Below are 17,636 nucleotides of genomic sequence, written 5' to 3'. Positions count from 1 at the left end.
CCGAGCCGCACAGAGACCATTTGTGTGCAGCAGGCAGATGCAGCAGCAGTAGAAGCTCGCAGCCTATCTCGCAGGCAGGCATCATAATTTATTCATGTAGACTGAACTACTGCTGCGCGAAAAGAAAAAAGAAAAAGAAAGAAAACGCAGCCGACCTGTAATCTATGAGCGTTTATAAAGAAAGAAAGAAAGCTGGGTTGTCGATCAGATTCACACGTACATGAGATGAAACATGAGTCGAGCTGTATTGAAAATCCATCAGTTTCTTTTGCATGAAACCTCTGCCTGTGTTTTTCTTTCTTTCTTTCTTTTTATTCATGGATAAACCCAAAAATAGCAGCCTGTAAAGCTGAACACTCCCTTATGTATTCAATAGATTTTTTTTTTTTTTTTTTGGGCAAGAAAGTGTTGAGTTGGCTAAAACAGAGAGGCCTGGCTCCCCGAGGGTCTACTTGGCACCGAATCCATCATTATCTGATGCACCCACCCCGTAGCCTTTTGTGCAAGTTGGCAAAGTATGGGCCTGTATAAGTGCATAAGTAGACAGTAAGGTAGCTGTCTTGAAGCGGGTTTTTTCCCCTCCCATCTTCAGTTTTTCACATAAGTATCCACCTTTGCTCATCAACCAACATTTCTTCCCATTTGCCTTTGCGAATTGCTCAGATTGAGTTGAGGTGGATCGCTAAAGTGTGTCATTTCCAGTTCTTAGCTCCAATTCTCAATATGGACTTTGAGTAGGACATCCTATCTTTTGAACATACTTAGATCTAAACTACTAGTTAAAGGATAGTGTGGGTTTTCTTCCAGAAAGCTTCATTCATCTTCTCCATGTCTCTAAAAGTCGCTGCTTCCAACAATGGCTTTCTTCTTGACTCATTCTAATAAAGACCAGACCTTTGCATGGCTAATAATCTCCCAGCATAATTTATATTGATGAAGTAATAAAAATCTTCCATTTTAACAATGCAAAGCTGTGGCTCAAAAGTAAAAATGTGGAGAAAAAAAAAATTGCAATGCAACAGCATAAATATCGCCAAACAATAATTTGCTGGGTCAAATGTTCCAAGTGTTATGAGCCCACACCTTGTCAGTGTCATTTTCTGCTTGCTGATGAAGAGTGTCGCAGCCGTAGATGTCCACACCTGACACGAGTGACAGTCCCCAAGGTGCCAAAAGTCACACAGAGTGCTGGATGCACAGAGAGAGAGAGAGAGAGGAAAGTGTGTACTTTTTGCCACACATAATTCCCCAATATGGTCCAGGCCTAGTTGAAATGTTAATGTCTAATCAGACATGACTTTCAATGTCTTCCTTGTATAATTTGAACATGTGCAGGGCCGGATTTAGAAGGATGTGGGTCCCTGGGCCCGGAGCCAGTTTTGGTGCCCTGTCCTTAGTCCTTCACATCAGCAGCTGTGAATTGATGCAGGTTTGATACGTCCCCTGGTTAACAGCTTCATGTTGTTACATAAAAATTAAGCATAACTTCACATTTTTTAAGTATTTGAGTATTGTTTACATTCATAAAAATTACAAAATATTAATAGACCTTACCTGATGTGGGCCTATTAGTGTTAAATAAAGCAAAAATGTTTGAAAAACATGCATTCATTTAAAAAAAAAAGATCTTTTGGGCCAACCCCCAAAATTAGGACCCTGGGTTACTGCCCTCGTAAGCCCTGTATAAACAGGAAATGTGGCCTAAAAGAGTGAAATTTCATGGGGGGGTTACACACAGGTTGTAGTAATTAGGCAAATTTAGAAGGAAATAGATTTAATTTAGTGATTTAGGGGTATCAGATTAAAAGAAGCCAATTAGTAAAATATTTGTAGACGATTTTGAAAACCATGTGTCATTTTCTTTCCGTAAAACTCCAACACAACACATCAAAGTCAGTCTGACGAAAATGTGACAAACCTTTAATAGGTCTAAATACTTTTACAAGTGTGTGTTTTCAGAGAACAACGATCGAGTCACCACTAATGGGGCTTCCTGTGAAACAGCCGTTTGTTGACATCATCCTGAAAATTACCCCAAGGATCGCCAGGAATCAATTAACTAATCCAGTTCCATGACATTCACCCAAGATCAATGAGAATTACAGGTGGTTTGGGGATTTCTCCACAACCAGGCTGGCAGGAGCCCCTTTGATCAGTTGATTTATGCTGTTTTACGTTCGCAAAATTTGATGGATAGATCTGGGGGAAAAAAAGAAAAAAAATGCAGTCAGTCTTTGTTGTTTCTCTCATTTCGTGAGATCACCCACTAGTCGGTAAATTTCCAGCGGCTCAATCCTGTTTGAAGCGATGTTAAACACACGCGGACAGCCAGCAGAAAGCGCGCTTGAAAGGTTTCTCTTTTTGTTTATCGGCCGCACTGACAACAGTGGCATTTTGCTGCTGGGAAGTGTTAATGTCAGGGCCCGTCTCTGACCTACTGTAAGTGTCTCATCTGTGTCATCAGATGAGACTGATAGGAAATGACACAGAGATGCTTTTGTTTATATATATTTACATTTTTTTTTTTGCTCTTTATTGTTGGTTTTCCTCGTTCTCGTCGTTCTTGTCGTTCTTGTCGTCCTCGACGTCCTCACCGTCCTGGTCGTCCTCGTTGCCCTCATTGCCCTCATTGCCCTCGTTGCCCTCGTCGCCCTTGTTGCCCTCGTCGTCCTCATCGTCCTCGTCGTCCTCGTCGTCCTCGTCGCCCTCGTCGTCCTCGGCTTCCTCGTTCTCGTCGTGCTCCGACTCGGGCTCCGGGGTGTAGTCCGGGTCTTCCAAGTAGTACAAAAACTGCTGGTAGGTGAGGGAGTTAGTCCATTTTCCCGTGCGGCTCTTTACTTCCAAGAACAGGGCCATGGTGTCCCGCCGGGGGTCAGCGATGCTGTTGTTCCACGGGGTCTCCGTGATCCCCAGCAGCACACGTACGCAAGCGGAGATGACCTGCAGGACGCACAGCAGGGATGAGGCGTTTGAAAATGCAGGCTTTACACGGTTTAAATCTATTTAATAAAGCAGCCCCCCCACAGAGGGAATGGAGGGACTAGGAGACCTCATAACCACAGGGAAAAGAATCATTTTCTCTCAGTTTAGTACATGGACTTACACAAGTGAATCCTTAGGCAATGCACAAAGTCATACTTTTTGGACTTTTCCACATTTAGTCACATCACATTGACAAACTTTGGTATGTTTAGTTGGGAATTTAATGTGACAGGCCAATGCAAATGAAAATCTGCAAAGTGTGGTGTGCATTGTTTTTGTTTTTTTAATTAGCTTTTTCGCTAAGATGCAAAATTCTCCAAATAAAATAACACGACATGATGCATTTAACTCGATACAGACAACCACCATGGTGGAGCATAGAATTGGCAGCATCTTGGTGAGGCAAAGCTTTTCTTCAGCAGGGATAGATAGGCTGCAGAGTTTGTGGAAGGATGAATGGAGGAAAATACAGAGAAATTCAGGAGATTCGCATTCCGGTATGATTGTTAACTTACAGCCAGAACTGCAATAAAATAGTGTAGATCAATTTGTTTGCTCAAATGGCCCAATCAAAATCAGTGGCAAGATTTGCCCACTGATGCTTTCTGTGCATTCAGACTAAAGTTGAGCTGCTATCCAAAGAAGGATGGGCAGAAATTTCAACCGCTATATGTGCAAACCCCCAAAGGTTTTCAAATATTATAGCAACATAAGTTGGATCTTAAAGCGTTAACTCAGATCGGCTTAATAAAGCTGCACGTCACACTTTTAAAACATGAATATTTTCCTTCCACTTCACAGTTCTGCACCACTTTATCCACCACATAAAATCTCAATATAAAGTTTAAGATTCTGATGTGAAAAAATGTGAAACAAATTAAGGAGATATTGATATCTATGCGAGGAACTATACATTTTAAACTGATATAAACAATGAAAGCATATGCTGGGAATTTCTTCATGGAATTTCACTGTCTTTTCATTGTCAGCTCAAATATCCCAACAGCTTATTCTCAAAACTATTCTTAGCAGAGTTGAATGTATAGGCATTGCTGCTAAAAAAGAAACTCTGGTTACAGCTTTAATTGGATGCCACGTATGCAAAGAAACAGAGTCGAGCAGGATGTGTGACAGTGCCAAGCCGACACTAAGACACCTGAAGATGGCTGCCAGTGCACTCAGAGGAGACTTGTAATTGTTTGCTGAGATTAGACTAAATGATATGGGACGCATTGATGTTTCAGCATTGACTAATAAAGTGCACTTAGGAGTGCCGTCATTAATATTATATTGAATCAACTCTGCCAGTTGAAATTCATCTGATGGGACAGTATCGTTATCATATAAACACACTTTTATAATGACACAAATGTTGCATGCTTTTCTGCCTATTATCGATACCAGCATGTCTCTGAAATCCGTGATTCCAAGTTTTGGCAAGTTGCTACAGTTGACATGAATGAGCTTCTTTCCGGTGATGAAATTCTCGGTGAAACAAGCCTGCAACAGAAATAAAGTGCCAGAGTTTAGAGACTTAATAGTGTTAATCCATTAGAAAGTTAGCTGAACTTGATTCATATTTCCTTAGTATTACTTTACAGTGAAGTTATTTGGTTTTAGCTAAGGTTTCACCAACTTTGTATTTTGAAAATCCTATAGACTCAATCCAGTTTGCAACATCTTCAGTGTCCCATTTCAGGAACTCCATGTCTCCTCTGAAAAATGTTGCTATGGAAACGGTTGGATACGTGAGTGTTAATATAGTATTTGCGGCAGCAAAGGCAAATATTAACATATTTACAAAAATATCTGATTCGTAGACTTTAAGAAATTTGATCTAGCTAATATTTCAAAGAAGTAAAACTAAAATCTAAATCCTAATTCCAGCAAATCGCATAGAAATCAACAAACTTTAGCTTGTTTGGATCCACATCCAATCAGCGCCTTCTTATTTTACAGCTTTAAAAGCCATAGAGTGATTGGTAGTTAACGATTTATGTCCCGCCCATATGTAGAGAAACCAGCGAATGGGCGCAAAGCATGGTTTTCACAGATCAACTAATCATCTGCGACCCTCTTTTTCGCTTGTAACGCTTGTAAATGTATTGTAGATCGGTTAAATTCCAGGTACGCTGTCCTGTCCTCTGGAAAGCATTGGAGATAAAGTTTCCTTCTCACTGTGGGTCGGTTAAAGGAAAAAATAGACACCTGGCTCAACACAATGGCAGCGCTTGTCCTCCGGCCACTGTTACACAACAAGGTAAAGCTAGTATTAATACAGAAGTTTGCTTTTTAATGCATGTTTAACCTATCGAAGCTAAGAAGCTATTTAGCTAACAAAGTCTTGCTCCTTAGACCTTCACTCCTCTTATCCTAGTTTTAGATAGTTAGGTTTCATGTAGCTACATGTGGGTAATAATTACAAACCTGTGATTTATTCAGAAGAGACTATTATTTTTTCTGTTGTGTTTTGGCGATAAATGAAGTTTAAGCTGGTTAATGTGCACTGTTTCTCCTTCAGGCTCCTCTGCAGCTTGGTCGCATGTGCTACTCCTCTTCCTCAGTGGTAAGCTGTGACACTGACACCCAGCTGTTGCTATAACACAGAAATAAATCCAACTACATCACGTGTTCTGCAAAGCATCTCCTGCCTTTCAGTACATGCGCCTTACAGAGCAGAGAAACTAGATTTCTTTAGTTTTCTTGTCACTCTTACATATTTCGAATCTTGAAAAGAATATTGATGACGGAGAACCAACATGTTTGGCTGTTGGTATAAATGCTTCCTTCAGTTTTACTCAACATCTAACAGGATGTTCGCCTCCCAAAATGTCCCATAATTTGTCTTGTCGGTATACAGAATTCTCCCATCAGTCTCTGCCATCATCCAGATGTTTTCTTTTTAGAAAACAAGAGACGTGTCTTTGTGTTGTTTTTGGTCAGCTGTGGGCATCTGGATCGTGGAGGTTCTCTGGACTCACAAAGCATTAGGAATGGATTTGTAACCTTTCCTGGACAGATAAATGTCAGTGACTTTGTCTCTCGTGTGGGCCTGAAATTATTTAGATCGGGAACCTGATGTGTTGCTTTTTGACGTTTTTTCACCGACTACATGTTGTCAGACGTAAGTGATTTTCTTTATTCTAAAAGTCAGAGACCTTTTAGATTAGGACCGACTTAATGTAATATCAATATTTGTTTCATGATGTGGGACATTTAAGTATGACAGGTAAGCCAACAGGACAGCAACAGATGCAGGCAGATACCTTTTTATTGCCCTGCACACCTTGCAACAGACCACTCCATAATAGAAAAGCAGTGCTATAAATATCTGCTACGCAGCATCAAACAATCAATGCAGCAAAGACGCATCTTGAGTCAAATGCTTCATCAGATCAAATCAGTTTATTCTCATGTTCTTGTTTACTTAATGGTGTACAACTTAGCGAGACAGTTTCCCTGGGGTCTTCAAATATTATTCTGGAAAAAAAAAAAGAAAAACTTTGAGGAGATAAAATACAAAATATAAACAGCAATGTTCAAAGTAAGGGTAATAAAATCACAGCGGTTTATCAGCTTCAGGCGGAAAGCTGTGTAGCAGTCAGACGATTCCGCGTTTGATGCTGTGGTACATTTTTATTTTTTTTTCTTGATGGCAATAGTTCAGGGAGTTCATGGTGAGGTTGTGAGATAGAGCTAAATAATACATCACAGATTTATTATCCTTTCCATAATGTGCAACACTAATATGGGATTTTACAAGGATTGTTTGGAAAGCAGTAAGTGTTGTTTAATATTCCAGATGTCAGTAGTTAATTTTCCTGACACAGATGACGCGCTGCTAAAGGCCACAAAGAGGGTTTAAAATGGCTAAAGTTTAGAGAAAAGTCAAGAAGTGGATTTATCACGACCGATATCGTCATGGCAATATTTAGCAACAACATCGCTTTCACGAGATTATTTTCGATTATTATCTAATTTGAGGCGTTTGAGTCGTTTTTTGAGCTGTGGCCATGTTGGCTCCGTTCAATCAAAGCTCTTCGTCTTCAGAACTTTACGCAGTGAAATGACGCGGCGTCGTCAGCTGCTGAGAAAACCTTACGAAGCGATCGAAATGGAGTTCACTCGTTTCATGTAAGTGATTGCTTCGTGCTTGCTGATTGTTTATGGTTTGTGTCGTTTTATGAAACAATCTTAGGTGATTGTCTGGAAATGCGTGGAAAATTTAAATGTATTGTTACCAAGTAAATGCATACGGAAGCACAAATAAATCAAAGTCAGTTTGTCTTTGATTTTTTTTTTGTAGGCAAAGCAAAGCTTTTTCTTCCTAATGCATGGTTAGAAACTAATAAGCTGTAAAAGAGCTGAACTTATTATTTTTTTTCTCGCCTTGGAAAAACATTCATTGAAAACTAGTCGGCCAGCCTTTGATTTTATCAACACCTTCATATTTTATACTCGCATAATTGCTGGAAATTAGGATTTATGGAGCTGAGCTGCAGCTATAAGGGTGAAAAAAAAACTTTCTTTTCTAAACAAATGATTTATTTATTGCACTCAATCTAATTAAAAATATTGCATAAATTATGTCTTTAATGTTTATTTATTCATAATTCTTCCATCCCTCCAGATGTGCTTTTATGTTTCATTGGCAAATAGAAGCACAAAGCTAAATCACTTAATCAGAGTAGATGACATTGAAGCAAACCTTGTAACATATTTGGAGTATTTCAGATTCAATTAAAGCTTTGAATTAAACCTACTAAATTATTTGCAGGAGACGAGTCCATCGCCAGGTTGCAAGTTTAAAATAGGATGGCGACAAAGACCTGGTTTGTTCACCTCTAGCTGCTTTGCACTCTTTAATAAAACACATAGCAGGTAAATAGACACACCATTAAGCCAAATTATCGTGGTCAGCACAATTAATGGCAGTCAGTCAGCTATGAAACGCTTCAAGGAGACATTACATTCTCGGCTCACTTTGTAGTGATTGATGGATGTTGTCAGCAGAGTTATTAAGAATGTAATCATGCAGGAAAGGGGCGTTAATTGTACGCTGCTTTTATCTTCCAGCCGACGACCAAACTCTTCATCGACGGCAAGTTTGTTGAGTCCAGCTCATCTGAGTGGCTGGACATCCACAACCCTGTGAGTGTTCATACAGGTCTGGAGACACGGCAGCGCAGCGGTAAAATAACAGGTTATGAAGAGGCTGATGTCACTTTAAATGTGGCAAGAAAATCTGTTGGATGAGGAAAAAGACTTGAGAATGAGGCAGAGTAGCAGCTACAGATATACAGTCTAAGCTATGATGGAAGGGTTTGGGTCGAGGTATAAAGTCTGGGCTGTTTTGGAATGAGTTCAAGTTTTCTGGGCAAACTCCAAAAGCTTGTCCAGACGAGTTACAAATTATTGACTATTACTTGCATAAAATAAACCATGAATAGTTTCCACTCCACTTCTCAAAATGGAGCGAGCTAACAAAGGCTAGCTAACAAATAACTTTTCAGCAAGATGTAGGCGCTAGTTTTAAGTAAACAATTCCCTGACATTGACAAAAAAATGCACTAGTTTTACTTATAACATGGTGTCCGTGTATCCTTAAAAAGTCTTAAATTCATATAGCTAAAATTAAGGCCATAAAACGTCTTAAATTAACATTGTGTCTTGACAGGACTATTTAATTTGGCACTCTGTGTCAAAGGTAAAGGTTTGAGATGCACTTAGATTTCCACACTGAGTGTGACTTTGAATGGTTGAGGCTACTGGTAGCTCACTGCTAACATACTTTGCTGGCTAGCTAGCTTTGTTTTGCTTCTATGTTGGGTAAGTGCAAATCCAGTTGGCTGGACGAAGTTTGTGCATTTCTGTGGAGATACAGGTCTTAAATTTGAGTTGGTAAAAGCTGCAGAGACCCTGTATAACAAGACATTTCCCCCCATATTATAAGTGAGCTAAACTGCCTGTGGAGCTACTTTTCACCAGTATTAAGGACTTAAAACAAGCTCCTATATATAGTGTAAAAAGTTACTTATCTGTTAGGTTTGTCCTATTTCAGATATACTCTAGAAACTAGACCAGAATTATTTGGTAAGGGTTGTTTTGTTGTTTTTGTAGTGATTCTCAAAATGTGAAAAGGCTCAAGGGGTTTCATTAGACGCTACATGTGGATAAATTAGTCTCTCCAGTTGCTTTTGTGTTATTGCTTGATTTGTTAAGCAAGAGAAAAAGTTTGTAGCTTGTCAAGTATTAGCCTCTAGCTAAGCTGTGTCTGATTACTGCCTTGGAACAGATCCATCTCATCACGTAAAAAAACACAAAAGTTGTAAATGACTGGAGAAAAAACCCCAACCCTAATCTATTGTTAATATTAATGGAATAATGTCTTGCATTTTATGCCAAGCAATCACTTCTTTTTCTCCCTGTCAGCTCTGAACAGCGTCTCTCCTTCCCCTCAGGCCACTAACGAAGTGGTGGGACGCGTTCCCAAAGCCACTCAGGAGGAGATGCTGGCCGCTGTGGATTCCTGCTCCAGAGCTTTCCACTCGTGGTCCGAGACGTCCATCCTCAGCAGGCAGCAGATCTTCCTGCGCTACCAGCAGCTCATCAAGGACAACATTGTAGGGAAAATGGCCGCCTTCTTAGATGCTCATCTCATCTGCTGAGCTGACCATCACTTGTTTTCCTAATGTTTCAGAAAGAACTGGCAAAGCTAATCACCTTGGAGCAGGGCAAAACGCTTGCTGACGCAGAGGGAGATGTGTTCAGAGGACTCCGTGAGTATAGTGTTCACTTTAGGGCTGGAACGATTAATCGGATTAATCGGCAGCTCATTTAGCAATCGATTAATCGTTAGCTGGAGTATGCAGACTCAAAAAAATCCCAACGCATTCAAAGCAGTAATAATATATATTTTGCATTTAAAATAAAGACACACTTGTGCATGTAAACATGTTTAGGTCAAAACTCCTCAAATGTTATAGTTTTAGCTTCACCCGGTTCAGATTTGTTAAATGGATGCTGTGGTATTGCATTTTAGGCAAAAAAAGTTTTCTTATTTACAAAAGAAATGTTGATTAAAAAAAATTTGTAGAATGTGCCATTCTTAAAAATCTGGAAGAACTTTTACTAAGAGCTGCAGGAAAAACAGCAGAAATTCACATCCCTCAGCTGAAACTGTATCAAATATTGTCCGTTTTTAAAGCTCAAAGTTTGACGATCAAGCGGTCGCAGGGTTTTTATCTCTGAAATGTAACCGCTACAGCGAACAGTACCGGTGCAGCCTTAGGATATTTCATTTGACTGCATGTGAAAAAGTCTTTCCAGGTTGTGTTTCTGTTTGGAATAAAAGAAATTGTTTAGCTCACCTCACTGAGTCTTTCTGGCATCAAGAAGAAACATATTGAGAAGCTGAGAGAGTCCTGCCCACTTTAAAAAAATAAAAAAGAGCTATTTCAGTAGCTACAAGATAGAGCTGTGGAAAAAAAAGTATTTATTTTTTCGGTACTTGGTGGAGATCCCAGTTTTTGTGTGCTCAGATTATTCTGGCGTGCTAACTTTTCCATTATCAGCTGAAAGACAGGCTCCATTTGGAGCGCCGCTGCCTGGAGTAGAGATTTTCTCCTGAACAGGGGGGCACTGGTGCTTGAAGTTTGTTCAAGTTTTTATCACAGCTTATTACTTGGAAATTGAACTTTTTTTTTTCTCTGTAGAAGTTAAAATACAAACTTTGGATAGCAGGGCGATGCAGGAAATGAACTAGAAAGAACCACAGTGTCATTATTGTAAACCTTTCACTTCTCCCATTGACTGCTTCTTTGATTAACTACCAGAGAAAGATGCTCTGAAGGAAGCTTAAAGCTTGAGATAGTGTTTTATAACCTAACCCTGCTCTAAATTTCTCCACATCTTTCTCCCCGACTTGCCTGCTGCGTCCCTTGATCTTCACGATGCCGTTTGTTCACCAGCGGTTTCTTAATAAACCCCAGAAGCCTCCACAGAACAGCTGAATTTATTATGAATTTAAATTACACACAGGGGAGAACCTGAATACAAGTTGGTTAACTTTTAAATGCTGTTATAAAAAAATAAAAAAAAATCTTAAGAATTTCTTGGTTTACTTTCTAGTGCAAATATGTTAGGACACTTGAAATAAGACTTACAAGATATAGGAGTCAGTAATTCCTTAATATTGATGGAAAAAGTTGTAAAATCAATATGGAGGAATTATTTATTTAAAACAAACGCCCAGTGATTATTTGAAAAGACAAAAACCTTGCATCTTTTCTATGCACCCCACAATTATGCACCTAAAATCTCGATTTGAAGAAGTACGAATACTTCTGCAATTCACTGTAAATTTTGACTCACCCCTGGAAGTGAATGCAATCCTGTCTGACGAGTCTGCTGACATTCCCCACCGTGTCTCAGCTTAGATTTATCCCTGACATGCACCATCTATTACGGCAGCTTACAGAGGCAGGTGGGAGCCTTCTTAATTGTCCCTAATGAACACAATCAGGCTCAGGGTAGCAGGTTAATCTCTTTAAACAGATATCTGCATACAAATACGCAGCGGAGGTCGGTAGGCGGTGGAGGGGGGCAAGACTTTTGGCTGCCAAAGCCGTCTGGTTCCAATCACAGTCGAGTTGTAGCTTGTGTGGTAATTAACGTGTGTGTTAATACTAATGCAACGTGAAGAACACGTTTTATCAGAGCAGCGACGCTTTTGATTTGGTTCCAAGTGTAAATAACTGAGCAGAACAAGAGCGGTTTGGCTGTCTCGTTACATTTCATGAAAATTTTTTTTAATATATACTGCTCAAAAAAATAAAGGGAACACTTAAACAACACAATATAACTCCAAGTAAATCAAACTTCTGTGAAATCAAACTGTCCACTTAGGAAGCAACACTGATTGACAACGGGGACCCTCGTCGGGTCAATCAGTGTTGCTTCCTAAGTGGACAGTTTGATTTCACAGAAGTTTGATTTACTTGGAGTTATATTGTGTTGTTTAAGTGTTCCCTTTATTTTTTTGAGCAGTGTATTTATATAAATGATCAATCCAGAACAGTTTAATTCTTCATCTGCTCCCCTCAGAGGTGGTGGAGCACGCCTGCAGCATCACCTCCCTCATGCTGGGCGAAACCCTCCCCTCCATCACCAAGGACATGGACACGTACACATACCGCCTGCCCCTCGGCGTCTGCGCCGGCGTCGCCCCCTTCAACTTCCCGGCCATGATTCCTCTGTGGATGTTCCCCGTCGGGATGGTGTGCGGCAACACGTACTTGATGAAGCCGTCCGAGCGCGTCCCAGGATGCACCATGCTCCTGGCCAAGCTGCTGCAGGACGCGGGCGCACCAGATGGCACTCTGAACATCATCCATGGGCAGCATGCAGGTGAGTGTCTGCTCCGTCACGGCTTCCCGGTGCGAGTTTGTGGTAAACAATAGTGAGGAGTCCAATAATAACTCCCTTCCACGAAATCATATAAACTGGAGTTACATGTGCATTTATCGAATTGTCATTTATCACGATAAAGTTTTCATCATAAGATTTTTGATTTATCGTAAAACTTTGGGTTTTGTTTGGATTGCTGTTTTTTTAAATTATTTTCTTGTACTTTTTGTTCAATAAAGGTGTATTAATAGATTTGAAAATATGATTAAATGAAGTAACTTTGTGCATTTTGGTAAAAACACTATTTATGTGACTCGTGTCCTAAAGATGGGAATGTTTTTCAAATATTTGTGTTTGTGGACTAAGATAACTGCGACACACAGTTACAGCCGTACATTTAACTAGAAAAACAGTAACGGTTATAAAATATCATGATTTTAAAAAATTGTCTCATTTTGCAGATTTCTGATTTAAATGCATAGGCATTTTTTATACAATATTAAAAACTGTTAAGTGCAAATAAACAATTCAATGAATTTTTTTAAATAAGAAAATTGACATTTTTGCCGAAAATGCAATAATACAGTGAAAATATATCAGTATTGACTACTTTTTCTTTGATTTAATCAATTAATAATTGAATAGTAAAAGGTGCTAGATAGATTTTTCTTTTTTAGCCAGGTTAACACTATACCATTTGAGAAGTTCCAAGTATATTTACAAATTATTATTTGTTAACCTGGTATAAATCATGTATTTATTTTTGGACAGTTTTGGCTTCATAACTGCAAAATTAAATCCTAATAAATTAAACTGTGTGGCTGTAATAGGACAACTTGTGGAAAGGTGGGAATGCTTGTTTGCAGCTGTGTAAATCATAATTTGGACACATTCATTTAAAGCTGAGGCACAGATAAAAAGAAAAAAGCCTTAAACCACTTTGTTTTTTTTCTTCTTTTTGTGTGTAGCTGTGAATTTCATCTGTGACCATCCGGCCATCAAAGCCATCAGCTTTGTGGGATCCAACCGAGCAGGAGAGTACATCTACGAGCGCGGCTCCAAGAACGGAAAGAGGGTTCAGTCCAACATGGTACTCTCACTGCTTCGCTGGACGCTCTCAAATCGCACCACTCTGACGTTAAAGAGCCAATTATTTCCAGTGATAATTCGCACATCGGAGAACTGTCCTCAATTTTGTCGTTCAGGGTGCCAAGAACCACGGTGTGGTGATGCCCGACGCCAACAAAGAGAACACCATCAACCAGCTGGTGGGGGCCGCTTTCGGAGCAGCCGGCCAGCGATGCATGGCTCTCTCCACTGCTATCTTCGTTGGGGAGTCTCGTGACTGGCTCCCAGAGCTGGTGGAGCGCTCCAGATCGCTGCGCGTAAATGCAGGTAACTCCCCCTCAGGAGCAGTCAATAGAAGATTAGTGTCTTTTTTTTTTATATCTGCAAAACAGCCTAAAGTATAACCACTTATTACAGATTTTATCAGAAAATGCCCGTTTAGGGCATTTTCTGCCCGTTCCCTGCTCAAATATACAAATTGTTTTGCTCCAGGCGATCAGCCCGGGGCCGACGTGGGGCCCCTGATCTCCCCTGAAGCCAGGGCCAAGGTGGAGTATTTGATCCAGAGCGGTGTGAATGAAGGCGCCAAGCTGCTGCTAGACGGGAGGAATGTTCACGTCAAAGGATACGAGAACGGAAACTTTGTCGGACCCACCATCCTGAGCAACGTAAAGGTGAGCTGGCCATCTGAATTTACAGTCTTCCAAAAGTATTCAACCCCCCTAAGCTTTTATTTTTTTCCCATTAGATTTTCTGTAGGGCTGCACCAATTGCAGTTTTCTGGCCGATTGCCGATTACCGATCTTTTAAGAAACCTAAGTTACTGATTCTGATTTTGGCCGCTACCATTTTATTTTCTGAAATGTTGCTCAAATATCAAGAACGTTGCTGAATTGGCAACAATGGGGTGAATGTTGTTAACTGTAAGTGTGCAGACATGACCTGGTCGGCCGGTTCGTCAGTCAAACATCTCTAACGGGAGAAAAGAAAATCACACTGGTTGATTTTTAGACCTTTGCCGAGGTTGATGACATTGGTGGATAAGATCGGCCTCACATGTAAAAATCGGCCGATTACCGATCTCCTAAAATTAAGGAAATCAGCAACAATAAATCTTTGCACCCCTAGTTTTATGCTATGAACCAACATTAGGTAGTTGGGTTTATATTTGGTATCCATCCACTTCACAATCGTGCACTGCTTTGTTTTCGTCCATCACACTCCATCCTCAAAAAAAAGACATGACAAAATTAGGACTGAGACGATAATTTGGATTAATATTGATTAATAAATTATTTAAATAATAATAATTGATTAATTTACTGAAGCATACAGACTCAAAAAAGGCCCGTTGTTGGGGGGGGGGAATCATATTCGGAGCAGCAATTAAGCCAAAAATGTACAAAGAAATACAAATTTTACATTTAAGATAAAAACTCTTTTTTATGCAAATATGTTTTAGCCAAAAATCACAATAATTGATTACTAAAATAATCATTAGTTGCAGCCCAAGACAAAATGTAAAAGGTCCTAAGGGTGTGAATAATTGAATAATTTTTTTAAGTCATTATCGGTTGGACAAAATAGATGAACTGGACTTCAGCTGTCTCTGTAATTATTCTTTACTGTACAGAAGAACAGTTTTCCTCTGGGGCTGCATGTCCCTGCAGGGCGTTCTGAAAATGGAAAGGGAATAATATCACCAAGGAAGAAGTTTTCATTTCTGCAAAACCTATTTAGAGCTAAAGTGAAAGAAAACTCCCATCAGCCTCTTTGCTCATCAGAGGAATCAGAAAGTTTGTCCTGCTCCTCCCATTTCTTTCCTGATTCTGTTTACATGAATTGGTAAATTCACAGAGCTTAACGATGGTGGAGATTCAGCCTAAAAGTCCCGACTATAACGTTAAGTTGAGGAGAATACAGATTTTCTTCTCTCCAGCATGGTTATTATTAGACAGACATTGCAGACTAATGAAACCCCCCAAGCCTCCTAAAATAGGGAAGCTGTGCAGTTTTTTTTAATGCATCATTATTTTCTGTAAAATGAGCATACTAGTAACAGTCTTGCACTTTAATAGCGCTCAGGATTGTTTTTTTTTGTTTTGTTTTTTTTCCCCACACTCTGATCATGCCTGTTCTTTTCAGCCGGACATGAAATGCTACAAGGAGGAGATCTTTGGGCCGGTGCTCATAATCCTGGAAGCTGACAGCTTGGACGAAGCCATATCGCTGATCAACAGAAACCCTTATGGCAACGGCACGGCCATCTTTACCACCAACGGAGCCACGGCGCGCAAATACACACACGAGGTGGATGTGGGCCAGGTGAGAGAAAGAGAGAGGTGTTTGTAAAAAGATGCGAGGGTTAAGTTTAATCAACAAGCGTTTCAGCTTTAATGGAGATGCGGTTGCTTTTGAATTAGCGATGTCGAGCTCAGTCGCGCACCTTGGAAGCCGCGGTTTGTTGTGTCTTGATAATCGGCTTTCCCGCTGGCTGAAAACATTTCTGAAGCATCAGTGGTTTATGACTTGAAGCTCATTTGCATCATCATCTCAGCCTGTCATTACTTGATGAATTTGTATACGCACGACGCCGCGGAACCTCACCGTTTGTTGCCGGTTTCCTAGGCGGAGTTATTAATAACGTGGACCAAATTGCCTACGGATGCAGTTGGGTAGACCTAAAAAAACCAATTTGAGCGACAAAATGTGCAACGTGGCGCCAAGCAAAACGGCTCAGCAGAGCTCCAGTGAGCAGTCGTAATTATCCAACGTGACCCCTTATCAGGAAGATGGATTGTTTTGTTCTGTCGCGGCTTTATAAATGGGAGTTCTCAGATTTGTCTGGTTCTCGTCAATGTTTGCAACAAATCCTCTTAGATTCTGCAAAATCCCTAAATCCAGATTTCAGCGCTTGGGAATAAAGAGATTCGTTTGGTATAAATGTATGTTGTCTGTCCCTGCTGCTTTAGACATTTCCAGTCATTTTGGCAGTGAAACATGGACGGTTTTATGCATTTCCACAGGTTGGGGTGAACGTACCCATCCCCGTCCCTCTGCCCATGTTCTCCTTCACCGGCTCCAGAGGTTCCTTCAGAGGAGACACCAACTTCTACGGCAAGCAGGTAAAAAGACAAAGACACATTTTCTCTTTTTTTTTAATTTTATTTATTTTTTCCAAAATGCTTTGCATTAATGATCTCAAAGACTCAAAAGTATTTTCCTGTCGACAAATTCGCCCCGTTTTCCCTGCAGGGCATTCAGTTCTTCACTCAGATCAAGACCGTGACTTCTCAGTGGAAGGCAGAGGACGCCACGGTAACGAGCCCGGCTGTCACCATGCCGACCATGGGACGCTAAGCTAAAGAGACAGTTTATACCTCATTGACTTCCTACCTGCCTTAACAAGAAGACCGAGTGGAGTTCAGGAATCTATTATTGGTTACTTCTTTCTTTTACTGATTGGGAAAATGAAACCCTCCTTTTTTTTTCTTTTTTTAAATGCAGAATGTTTTAACTTTTAAATTTGTTGAAAAACAACAAATTACAGCCATTTTATTTCCTCACACATGGTGCACCTACGCACAGGTGTAGGTTATATTCCTCACCTGTTTTCTTGCTCGTCCTGAACAGACCTCGGGGTTGGTCAGTTAGTCAAGGCCAGTCGGTTTTATTATCTTACAAAGAGAGAAATTCTGGTTTTCAGCTGGAGAACAAGAATCTTTGTGCAGGTTTATGAACAAATAGTTTCATTAATCTGATTTTAAATGTGAAAAAAAAACTGTTACACACAAAACTGACCTAAGTTGCCGTTTTACTTCATTAAAACTAAAAGGAAATCTTGCTTTGTGTAGTGTAAGTGCTTGTAAGTGCACTAAATAGTGTCTCATGTTGCGGGTCGGATTTGCATTACTGTCAGATTCAGTTCGTAGCAGGAATGGTGTTACGGTTAGATCGGACTGTACTGCATCTCGTGAACTTGAACCATAAGAATCTAAATCAGCCAGTTATGATAAAATATCTGAGAGGAAACTGTTATTACTCATGTTACAGTTTTTGAAAGCAACACATTAATCATGTAGCCACTTTAAAAGCTTGTACCCTTGATTCCCTTTGAGTTTGTGAGAGCAAACAGTGATGGCACTGTGAGCTGTTGTAATAAAAAAACAGTCATTTGA

At 40.1% G+C, this 17,636-nt stretch overlaps 3 protein-coding genes across 6 annotated transcripts in view; 2 read left to right on the top strand and 1 right to left on the bottom strand.

Annotated features, from left to right (window-relative positions):
* entpd5b (ectonucleoside triphosphate diphosphohydrolase 5b) overlaps positions 1 to 17,636 on the top strand; it is a 29,371-nt gene that overhangs the window by 735 nt on the left and 11,000 nt on the right. The gene's annotated exons all lie outside the window — the stretch shown is intronic.
* LOC103457893 (methylmalonate-semialdehyde/malonate-semialdehyde dehydrogenase [acylating], mitochondrial-like) overlaps positions 1 to 17,636 on the top strand; it is an 18,372-nt gene extending 736 nt beyond the window's left edge. Inside the window, exons 2-13 of the mRNA XM_008398364.3 lie at positions 5,094 to 5,242; positions 5,504 to 5,548; positions 8,059 to 8,133; positions 9,444 to 9,605; positions 9,683 to 9,761; positions 12,088 to 12,390; positions 13,359 to 13,480; positions 13,596 to 13,785; positions 13,951 to 14,132; positions 15,604 to 15,783; positions 16,485 to 16,583; positions 16,714 to 17,636. Coding sequence (XP_008396586.1) covers positions 5,204 to 5,242; positions 5,504 to 5,548; positions 8,059 to 8,133; positions 9,444 to 9,605; positions 9,683 to 9,761; positions 12,088 to 12,390; positions 13,359 to 13,480; positions 13,596 to 13,785; positions 13,951 to 14,132; positions 15,604 to 15,783; positions 16,485 to 16,583; positions 16,714 to 16,818 — 1,581 coding nt within the window. The 5' untranslated portion in view covers positions 5,094 to 5,203 and the 3' untranslated portion in view covers positions 16,819 to 17,636. The remainder of the gene's footprint in view (positions 1 to 5,093; positions 5,243 to 5,503; positions 5,549 to 8,058; positions 8,134 to 9,443; positions 9,606 to 9,682; positions 9,762 to 12,087; positions 12,391 to 13,358; positions 13,481 to 13,595; positions 13,786 to 13,950; positions 14,133 to 15,603; positions 15,784 to 16,484; positions 16,584 to 16,713) is intronic.
* On the bottom strand, positions 1,900 to 5,541 carry LOC103457892 (sterile alpha motif domain-containing protein 15). 4 transcript variants are annotated; one of them, XM_008398363.3, is made up of 4 exons: positions 4,894 to 5,087; positions 4,619 to 4,710; positions 4,384 to 4,482; positions 1,900 to 2,940 (listed from the first exon to the last, which is right to left on the bottom strand). In XM_008398363.3, exons 2-4 carry the CDS (start codon positions 4,688 to 4,690, stop codon positions 2,533 to 2,535), a joined length of 579 nt encoding a protein of 192 aa, XP_008396585.1. In that variant the 5' UTR covers positions 4,691 to 4,710; positions 4,894 to 5,087; the 3' UTR covers positions 1,900 to 2,532. The 4 variants fall into 4 exon arrangements, with proteins under 4 accessions (XP_008396585.1, XP_081458707.1, XP_008396584.1 ...); XM_081602581.1 differs by lacking the exons at positions 4,619 to 4,710; positions 4,894 to 5,087 and adding an exon at positions 5,410 to 5,541; XM_008398362.3 differs by having other exon boundaries at positions 4,619 to 4,946.

The sequence above is a fragment of the Poecilia reticulata genome, chromosome 21, assembly GCF_904066995.2.
Source record: "Poecilia reticulata chromosome 21, P_reticulata-male-v2, whole genome shotgun sequence".
NCBI classification, from domain to species: Eukaryota; Metazoa; Chordata; class Actinopteri; order Cyprinodontiformes; family Poeciliidae; genus Poecilia; species Poecilia reticulata.
This window is presented reverse-complemented; position numbering and strand designations above follow the sequence as displayed.

Coding starts and splice junctions, on each gene's coding strand:
- LOC103457892 (XM_008398362.3), bottom strand. CDS start 4,777: ATGTTAATATTTGCCTTTGCTGCCGCAAATACTATATTAACACTCACG. Junction 4,483..4,618: donor TAGGATTTTCAAAATACAAA/GTTGGTGAAACC, acceptor TTTCTGTTGCAG/GCTTGTTTCACCGAGAATTT. Junction 2,941..4,383: donor CGGATTTCAGAGACATGCTG/GTATCGATAATA, acceptor TGCGTCCTGCAG/GTCATCTCCGCTTGCGTACG.